The sequence below is a fragment of the Limanda limanda genome, chromosome 18 (assembly GCF_963576545.1).
Source record: "Limanda limanda chromosome 18, fLimLim1.1, whole genome shotgun sequence".
Classification (NCBI taxonomy): domain Eukaryota; kingdom Metazoa; phylum Chordata; class Actinopteri; order Pleuronectiformes; family Pleuronectidae; genus Limanda; species Limanda limanda.
Genome location: NC_083653.1, coordinates 16,416,751 through 16,427,067, shown reverse-complemented (window position 1 = coordinate 16,427,067; position 10,317 = coordinate 16,416,751). Strand labels below are relative to the sequence as shown.

The window sequence follows — 10,317 nt, the reverse complement described above, 5'->3', positions numbered from 1 at the left end:
TCCACCCCCCCCCCACACCACACCGGGATGACTCACGGTTTGTAAAGCGGCGGAACACGCGGGGCGCCGGTGCGGACGGGCAGATCGTGCGTGGGGTGATCCGACTCGTTTGTGGTACTTAAAGCTCCGTGGTTTGTTTATGGGGGAGAGAGGAAGGAGCAGAGGCAGCAGCAGCAGCAGCAGCAGCAGCGGGACTCGAACCCACACCCGGACTGACAGCTGCTGCAGGAGGCGCCGGTGCCAGATGTGCACAGCCCGCGGGCCACCACCTCTCCACGCTGCTGCGCATCTTCATAAAGTCCCACACGTCCCGACGCCGGGTCTGTGCCGAGTGTGAGCTGCAGAAAACAACAATAACAACAACAACAACAATAACAAGTCGTCCACGGAGAAGAGTTGGACACGAGCGTCAGAGAACTTTTGTCTCCTTGTTTTTTCTTCCTTCAAACGTTCCTGAAGCGGAGATCATGCGTCAGGAGGTGGCGAGGAGGCTCCAGCTGCTGCTCGTCCTCTGGTCGGTGCTCCTGCTCACTTTGGGCTCGGGCTTCCCCACCAGGCACAAGAGTGTCGCCCACAAGGTACGTTCGATTCTCTCCCCTGGAACCTTTTCTGTGGCTTTTCTTTACTTTTCTTCATAGTGGAGCAAGTTCCAAGCAGCTGCGACTCGTAGAACTTCACCTGTCACTGACAAAAGCTGACGAGGTTTCAGCTAACGGCTCAACTATGGAACCCTTCAAAAACAACTATAACATTGTTATTACAACAGAATAACCATGATATATTTGTCAACATCACACATCACAGACAGACTGACATTTCACAAGTTCCTGCGTAGCTTTTATTACACGTGAAACTGATCTTATCACAACTGTTTATTTAACTTTAATTATATAGGTTAGTACTTGTGTGCCATACACAACACATGCTGTCATTGAGTTCATTGAAATAAAGGCGTCTATATCTTGATAACTTCACAGAAAACTTTAATTTAAGTTTTAAAAAGTTCTTATGTAGCTTTTATTACACATAAAATTGTCAAATAATCTTAGCATAACTGTTTATTTAACTTTAATGATGTAAGCTAAGGTATAAAGTAGTTGTGTGCCGTATACTAAACAGGTTTTTCTAAGTTTATCATGTTTACGTCACAGAAAAACGTTAATGTAAGTTTGAAAAAGTTCCTGCGTAGCTTTTATTACACATTTAAATGATGTATTATTGTCGCATAACTTTCATTTAGTACAAAACGCACTACACATAAGTACCTTTAGTACTCAGTAGTTTCATACAGAAAAATAACAGTGACAATATCATTCAAACATCCCAGAAAACTTTCACCCAACGTTTAAAAAAAGTTCCTCTGCAGCTTTTACTTCTCGTAAAAATGTAATAACTGTTATTAAAGACCAAACGCTCTGCAATTAACAACTTTAACCTTATTAGTTAGGCTAGTATTTGTGTAATTTACAACATTTCACTGTCCATTTAATTCTTATTAAAACATCCATCAAGTAATTGATAAAATTCATTGAGTAGATAAGTGGTGTTGCTCTCCTTTGTTCCATTCTTCTCTCCATGTATAGTAAACCGTGCCATCCCTCTGCATACATCCTGCTATAATAAATCAAACTCTCTCTCTCTACACACACACACACACACACAAAGTTTGTTGTGCCTGGATGTGTCTACGGGAATGTTTGTGTTACACGCGGACATATTTGGATATCAAAGTCTGTTTGTGTGTGTTTGTGTCAGGGTTGAGTTTTTTGCCTTTGAAACCGGCTCCTTCTTGTGTGGCCTCCCATGGATGCCCTATTGGGACGTTCTCTCTCTCATCATCTGACTGATTGATGTCAAAGCAAAGGGAGAGACACGGAGAGAGGGAAAGGGGAGGGCGAGGGAGGGAGGGAGGGAGGGAGGGAGGGAAGAAGGGAGGGGAATGATTACTGAGGGGAAAAAAAATATATCTCACTGCGGCTTGTTGAGATTGTTCTATTCATTCACCGAAAAAGGGCTGCAGTTGGTGACTCCGTACCTCCGCCTGTGACCTGCTGGATGCGTGTCTGTAAGTGGTGGATGGAGAGGGGAGATTAGAGAGGAAGGGAGGAGAAGGAGGAGGGGAGGCTCAGTAAAGCGGGTGCCCAGTAACGAGATGCTTATGTAACCAGAATAAGGCCGAACCCTAGGCATCCCTCACTACTGGGGCTGGGTGGAGGGGTCAAGTGTCATCCATCTGATTGTTTACATTGGTTCTTTATTGTGTTAATGTGGAATTTCCTGTTTTGCTCCTTTTTTTTTTTACCCCCCATCTCTTGGCAAAAGGAGAAGCAAGAGTTTGTTTTGAAGTGGCCTCTTTCCCGAATATCGTTTGTCCTGATCGCCCTGTCTGTTTTCTACGCACCCCCAACCCCCCCAACCTCCCAGCTTAACCTCCACAACCTCACCCCGGTTCGACCAGGCATGCATTTGTTGTCCCGTTTCCATTCGCGAGAGGCGGCGATCAAAGAGCTCCCATAGTTTATTGTTCTTCTGTAATGGTTTGGAAACGGCCAAGTGCAGAGGCCTTTGATATCCGCGGGCCACATAAATCAGGGGCTGCCACACCGTCTGCCTCCCCAGAATCCGCCAGATCCCGCTCACACCCCTCACCTCAGCCCCATCCCGTCCCGCTCTCCCGAAACCGGAATGTGTGTCACCATCAGCAGCAGCAGCAGCGCCAACAGTAGCTCAAAATGGATCCATTCTTCTCAGTCACTTGAAAAAGAGGACAACAGTGCTGTGCCAAAAGGGGGTGGGTTTGTCATTGATGTCTCTCTGTGGAGAGAAGCCAGTCTCCACGCCAGTCTGAGGTCCCCTGCTGCATCCGTACAGTTCCCCAGTTAAACACGCTGCACGCCATCGGCCATCGGGCCTTTGATCAGAACAGCTCCACTACGGAGAGGAAGAGAGCAGGATCAGAGAGAACGAGGGGGAGGGAGGACGGAGGAGAGAGTGATATACAGGGCGAAAGAATACAGGATCCAGATGTGTAGCAGGACGAGATGAGGAGGGTGTGAAAGTATGTGGCCTCTCATGACTCTGGACTTAGTGTTTCTTGTGAACTTGCGTAAGTCCTTGGGTGTTAGGGCTTGTGTGAGAGAGGTGTACACTGACACTGCTCAGTGCACTCAAGCTAATAACAGGCCAGTGGCCTAGTGATCATGCTGTCTTATCAGGCACCAGAAAACAGGGTAAATATGAGAGAAGCCGGATCTTCATTATTTGTTCATTTGTTTGATTTAGACTAGAAGTTATATGTTAAATTGGAGGTAATGGCAATAAAACTTGGTGTCCTGTATGAAAAAGTTTACACATGGATAATGCAGAAGAATTGCCTTTTTTCTTAAGATAGCCAATTAATTTGCGGATTAAAACTTGATAATTAACTAACTAACTCACCAAATAACACATGCAAGCACAACTTAAAAGCTTTCTGATGCTATTTAAAGATAATGTTTAGGATTGAATAATTTGCTGATTAATCATTTATTGATTCTAAAGTATAATATGTCCGGCAATAGTGAGTTTCCAAGGTGACATCGTCAAATGACTTGTTTGTTTTCGGTTTACAATCATATAAAACAGAGAAGAGCAGCAAATATTTACAATTCTGAGTCTTTAACTGGGAATGTTTTGTCGTTTCAACGATTAAACAATTATAAGAAGAGTGGCAGATTATTAACTGGGTTGTCTACACTTTGCATATTGTCTTCAAATATTTTACGATTTTCAGTACATGAGCATTAGTACTTCTTGCAATATTTAGCATTTAGCATTAGAATGTGTTCAAAATGTCTGTTGTAAATGGCCAGTTTGGATTTATTACAATATGCCGATGCATTCCCTTCAGATGTTGGATGAAATTACAGCGAGAAACGCTAACCATCCCCAAAAGGTTATCTACTTGTCATCACTAGTTCACAGATATCTGGGGAGGGGGCCAACTCTTCATCCATCGTTTATCATGCTTGACAGGCTTCTCCTCTAAACAGGCATTCTGTGTTCACATGCTTGGATTTGTCCGACCACATAACTTCTTTATGGGACAATCACAAGCAGTCAGTGAAAAGTACTCCCCGTTCCAGAGGCCATAACTAGAAATCATCAACCAACTGGTCATTAATTCAGACATTTCTTCTCCTCTTTAGCCCCTCTAACTGCCGCTGGTTTGCTCCTAGTAGACCGCAAACTGGCTTTGGTCCAAACTCAAAGTCCTGTCCAATCACATGGTCATGCCACTTAAGTGTGTTCGGTACATTAATGAGTGAATAGCAGACCTCAGGGTTCATGGTTTGGTATAGTTTGGTTTTTGGTTTTGACCAGAATCAAAAAATTCCAGGAATGGAATAGATGTATGTCCTATTAGAGGTGAAACAGAGACATGACCCCTGGAGGATCAGCCCTCTGTAAAAATCCCCTTTTAGTGACTGTATTTCAGCTACAGTACATCTCACCTCCATTATAATATCACCATTAATCTCAGAGATCAACGCTGCACAACCTGGAAGGTCACATCAAGCGCTGGCCATAGTGGCGGCAGCACAGCAGGTTCAGACACACTTGCACCAGCCCAGGGGTCCCACGCCTCCCAGGCCCTCTCATTAAAGCTAAAAGAGGATCCCTCTGGCACAGGCCCCTCTTTGTCCGCTGCCTGGATGCCATGGCTGTTGTGGGAAAAAAAGATGAGAATGTAATGAACGAAGGCTGGTTGGTCACTTGGCTGATTAGTTGGATGCCTCAGGGGCTTTTTGGAATTGCTGACCAAGCCATGAGAAGGTAGATGGTTTCAAGGATCCTCCTGGAAACAGAGCTCTACTTGTTGTATACACCTCAATGAGTAGGAATAAACGATGGATTACTATTACTCAATAGCATTAAAGTAGCCCCTGGGTTTTGCATGTGTATCAGTGACTTCCTTATGCTTGTCCCTGTTGCCCATTTGGAAGGTGATGTCTGCACATCATCAGCATAGATATAAGGTCAATGTAATCTTTTAAATCCTTCCAGATTGTAGTTTCTAATTTAGGCAAACACCCAATAATCCATCTATGTCTTGATTTGTTCCTTCTACCAGGGTCACGGACACCCTGTTCATAACGCTGGGGTCCAGTATGTCCCTGAGACTTTGGAGCAGCAGAACCAGGTGCAGAGTCTGCTGCCCGAGCCACACACTCACCAGAGGAGGTGGTCGCACCCGCAGCACCGCTCCGTAGGGGTTCTCCCACAGCCCGAGCCTGAGGAGGAGACCAAACCCTTCATCCTAGATCTCCAGAACTTTCCAGACCTGGCCAACGCTGACATCAACTCACAGAACCCCAACATACAGGTGAGCGGAGAGTGACAGGTGTCCCACATTTCTTTTTCTGTTAAAATCAAAGTTAAGCTTCAAAGACATCCTTAAAGAGATCTACATTGTTAGGAATACTGTATATTTCTGTACAAAATAACAAAAACCAACCCAGGTATAGTTTGTGTGCTTCAGTCGTACAGTAATCAAGAATTATGAGGGTAGTCTTTTGTCCTCTAAAATGATTTATTTCCTTGATGTGAAACAAAATTAACAATCTCAGTCTAATCGTGAAGACTGAACTGTCCTCATCAACTTCTTCTAAATTGCCAAGAAGTTCAAATAGCTGTTATCCTCTTTTGCTCCGGTCAACGTAATCAGGATGTGGTTCAAGGGACGTAATGATGCCGCCCTACGTCTACATCAAGCACAGAGACAGATGAAATGTCTTTTCATGTTGCGTATTGACCAGATGTGCTCTTCTTTGACACTAACGTTATGCTCCACGGAGACAATTTAAACCCAATCCTATTATCATATTTCCTTCCTAACTGTGACTTTGAGGTCAGAAGAGTTATGAAAAGATTTCCCCTGTAATCTTCCTGTTGCCTGGTGTTCACATCAGTTGAAGCAGGCTCCTTGGAAGCACTGCAGCATCTAGGATGAGTCATGTTGAGGTAATGAGAGGTAGTTATCCAGAATAAATGCTCAAATTCTCTCCCTGAGAGGACTGTTTAGTTGGCTGAATGCTCATGATTACGTCTGCTTGGCTGAGTTAGATCAGGGGAGAGAGTGTTCGCCTGCTAAAGTACTCCTCCGCCGATTTGAGATGGTTGATTTCTTGAAGAGCTTGTACGTCAAGCACTAAAGCAGGCCGAAGGTAGTGGTGGTACTGCTGTTTTAATGACAGAGAGGGACAACATTCAAACCCCTCCTCTTTATTCCTACACAGGTGACCATTGAGGTTGTGGACGACACTCAGATGGAGGTAGAGATGGAACTGGCCAAGGAAAAAGAATGGCTGCCCTCGTCTTCCTCCTCCCCTTCTTCCACAGTAGATTGGCTTGGCGGCAAGAAGCTTTTCTGGCCTCTTTTCTGGAGTTACACTGATTCTGGCGAGGACAGCAGCAACCGGTCGGGCATGGAGGAAACTGGCGAGGAAGAGGAGGAGGAAGACTATTCGCTGGATTATGGCAGTGAGGAACCCTTACCCAGTGGAGTGGGCGGAGACTGGGACACTCATTGGAATGAAGGCTGGGATCCAATGCAGAGCTACTATGGTTAGTTTTGCCAAGTGGTACACTCGCTCATACAATTCATTAAGGCACCAAATTATGCCATAAAAGAAAAAAAAGCACAAAATTAAAAGTAAAAAGGGTAAAAAGGGAAACTAAGCGATTCAATCATTTAATTTTTTATACAAAAGAAGAGATAATGTGAATGTCTGGGAGGAGAGACAGAAAGTGAGAAAGGACAGTGGAGAGAGCGAGAGAGAGAGTGAACAACAGGGCGGCTCAGGGAAGCTGCACGAAAGCTGTCTTCACAGTCAGAGACAACAAAATGATGCCAGCATGAGAGGCAGCATGAGCACTCGACCATCAGGACATTGTGGATTATGGGCACTTTGAAGTCGACACTGGTCGTGCTGGTCGCGGAGGCCTGCCTTTTGAAGATGGGTCAGATGCGCTTGCTAATGGCAGCGTGAGGCCGGCAATGTTCCCTGGGACAAAACAGCCCTCTGCTTGTGAACAATTAGAGGGCAGATTGGGAACTCAGAATGACAGGGGCCGTTCGGCCGGCCCTTTCATCCTTCCCCGGGACCCCATGGGCCCCCCCCCCCCATCCACCCCAGGCCCTGGCGGCCCTCACTGCCCTCGGCGGCTCTGCCTTTTGAGCCTGTTCAAGAATTTCGGGGGCTTTCAGGGTCCTGCACAACCTTTACTGCTCTTTTCCCCCTCTTAATTCTGCATTCTTCTGGTGGGAAAAAAATGTTGTCTCAGTTTGCACAGGCCACTAATTCGCTGGTAAAAATAGTAAATAATGAGAGAGAGAGAGAGAGAGAGAGAGAGAGAGAGAGAGAGGGAGAGAGGGAGAGAGTACAGTAGGTGTACATGCTGAAAGAAGAGTAAAGTTTAATGACAGTTTTTAGGCCAATGTGTGTGAGTCCTACTGTAAATTAGTGCACAATCTACCAGAGCCTAGAGCATCTTTAAAGACATTTCCCATACAAATCTGTGCGTGGTTGACTGTCTTTTTACGGCTGTTGTGGTCTTACAAACTTTTCAACGTAACCTCAAAACTCAGTAGCAAGTGTCTTGAGTAAAACCTGTGTATTTTTACACTATACATCCTTTCCCTTTTCCATCTGCCAATATAAAGACACTCTCTGCACACGCAGACGAGCCAGCGACGGGCAACAATGCCTATTAAGTGGTCACATCTAAAGACTCTGAGAACATAAATCAAGGATGTCTGCCTTCGCTTCTTCTGTAATTAAGACTCTCCTGAGACCTTATTCTCGTTTGGCCACATGGCGAGCTGGCAGTGCCCACAGAGTCAAATTGGGTGCTCGCTACACCCAGGCTGGTATTTCTGCACCCACCTCGCCTTTAATCAAGAATGACTTGTTTTGAGTATTATTAACGCCACAAGGAAACGTGGTGCGGAGGCAGACAGCCACAGCACAGCTTCTCTCTCTCTAATTTTACTGAAGCCGTTTTAAAAAGAATATGGGTTTGCATGGGAAAGGTTACAGCAGCCGAAAACTGCCATTTAAATGGAAGAAACTAAGAAAACACATTGTGGATCAGACACGCAGAGTTCACTCCAGTACACAAACTGTCAGGTGCTTTTCTTTTTGTTTGTGTTTACAATCTCACATGACACCTAAAAGCTGCTTCCTATGGGCTTGTTAAATTAAGTCACCTTTTGGCAATAATGTAATGCTTTCATTTTAATTTCTCCAAGTCAAATGGAGTGTGAAAGGGTCTAATCACTAAATTCTCTCTCCCACAGAAAAGGAGACGGATGAGTGGACTTCCTGGTCTCCCTGTTCGGTGACGTGTGGACACGGTGAGAGGAAGAGGACGAAGTCTTGTGGCTACTCCTGCACTCTGACAGAAGCCTCCAGGTGTGACCAGGAGCCCTGCCCCGGTGAGATTAGACTTCCAATTGAAAGAAATACAATTACAAACTAATTTGGTTTTCATAATTGATTTTAATGGTTTTTAATCCACATCTTTTGATTACTCTCCTTTTTGTAGGTGATGTCAACACTGTGGCAGAACCTTTTCCTTTCGAGATGGAGAATGGCACTGAGCCATTCGGAACAGGTGAGTTCATCTAATGAAGAATGCTCCATAACAATCTGTCATTTGTTTACAGGATCATATTTTACACTCTAATGAAAACTCTTTACTCTTTGAAGTCCACAATTTTACAAGCCAATCCTCGGTTAGATATATTATTTGATAGAACCTGCTTGGCTACGTATGCTCGAGTAACAGCATGCCACTCATGTCACAAGGGTAATAGGACTGGCTCAGTGAATTGTCAGACATAAACCCCCGGAGAATGTCTGCACAATTGGGTCCAGACTTTCACCAGGGTCTGCCAGAGGGCACTGCAGGTAGAGGCAGGACACAACGCTGCCGAAATCACATTTTGACACAGGCCCTCCCTCATCGCCATGAGCTCACAAATCTTGTTGTCATTCCAAGTTGACATATTCGTCTGTGTCTCCTACGCGATGAATCCTCTGGAAAAAAAGTCGGCAGCCTCTCGCTCTGTAATTTGTGCTCTCACATGCAGCCCCTCCAATTAAATTCCAAGAGATGGAGTTCAGTGCGTGTCTGGAAGCAGCTATAGATGTTTATGCAGTTCTACCATGAACAACCGTAACATTATGTGGTATTGTCGTCCTCTTTTTCAACAGATGTGGACAGCTGTGAGAAGTGGCTCAACTGTAAGAGTGACTTCCTGCAGAGGTACCTCCACCAGGTGCTGTCCGAGCTGCCCAGCTGCCCCTGCTCCTACCCCGCTGAAGTGGGATACACCGTCGTCAGTGTCTATGACGAGACTCATGGCCGGCAGTTCCGCTGGCGTGATGCCAGTAGCCCGAAGGAGCGCCTGGACATCTACAAGCCGTCGGCGCGCAGCTGCATCCGCTCAGCGCTCTCTGGCGACTTGTCTACTCTCGCAGCGCAGCACTGTTGTTATGACGAACGCGGGCGCTTGATCACGCGGGGCAAAGGCGCAGGCACGCCGAACCTGATCAGCACCGAGTTCTCACCCGAGCTACACTTCAAAGTGGACGTGCTGCCTTGGATCCTGTGCAAGGGAGACTGGAGTCGCTTCCATGCGGTGCGTCCACCCAACAATGGGCTGAGCTGCCCGGCAAACCCCCATGAAGACGTGTTCATGAACGAACTAGAAGAGGCCAGGGAGTACTGAGGGAGCACAGCCAAACGTACAACTTCACTCAGAGAGTCAGAGGGCCCAATCCTAATTTGAACGGAGGCCGTGTACCTTGAAAGTCACGAAAATATTACATCTAAACCATGCATCAGCCATTCATCATGCATTGATGACTCAGAGGAAATGCACTTTTGTGATTGGCAGATGTGTGGGGTTGAGAAACGACGGTGAAGTGTGTGGCTGTCTCAAGTTAGGATTTGGCACCGTGTCCTGACAACAGGCTCAACTGAACTGAACTGAATTACATGAATGGAAAAAAATGCAGTGTTCTCCCATTGCTTGCCAACCATTTACACATCTGGCATGACATCAAGCTCTGTTTCTTTTTATTCACTGCACTCTCCTGGGTGCGTGTGAGCATGATGTCTACCTACTGGCTTCTTTGAGGGTGTCCTGGAGCGCTTGTGATTGACCATAGCAACACATGGTAAACATCCTGATCATGCTTCTTGGAGGTTTTACCTTAGGAAATGTATGACTCCATTTACACCTGGCAGTAAGAGTCTCATTACCAG

At 45.8% G+C, this 10,317-nt stretch overlaps 1 protein-coding gene across 1 annotated transcript; it reads left to right on the top strand.

Moving 5' to 3' along the window:
- Positions 1–467: 467 nt before the first annotated feature.
- On the top strand, positions 468–9,778 carry ism2b (isthmin 2b). The gene is made up of 6 exons (XM_061091939.1): positions 468–578; positions 5,114–5,365; positions 6,279–6,606; positions 8,342–8,479; positions 8,590–8,658; positions 9,261–9,778. Exons 1-6 carry the CDS (start codon positions 468–470, stop codon positions 9,776–9,778), a joined length of 1,416 nt encoding a protein of 471 aa, XP_060947922.1.
- Positions 9,779–10,317: the final 539 nt, after the last annotated feature.

Bases quoted from the DNA above. Each gene is read 5' to 3' on its own strand.
- ism2b (XM_061091939.1), top strand. From the start codon at position 468: ATGCGTCAGGAGGTGGCGAGGAGGCTCCAGCTGCTGCTCGTCCTCTGG. The intron at 579-5,113 runs GTACGTTCGATT...TCCTTCTACCAG, and splicing joins ACAAGAGTGTCGCCCACAAG to GGTCACGGACACCCTGTTCA. The intron at 6,607-8,341 runs GTTAGTTTTGCC...TCTCTCCCACAG, and splicing joins TCCAATGCAGAGCTACTATG to AAAAGGAGACGGATGAGTGG.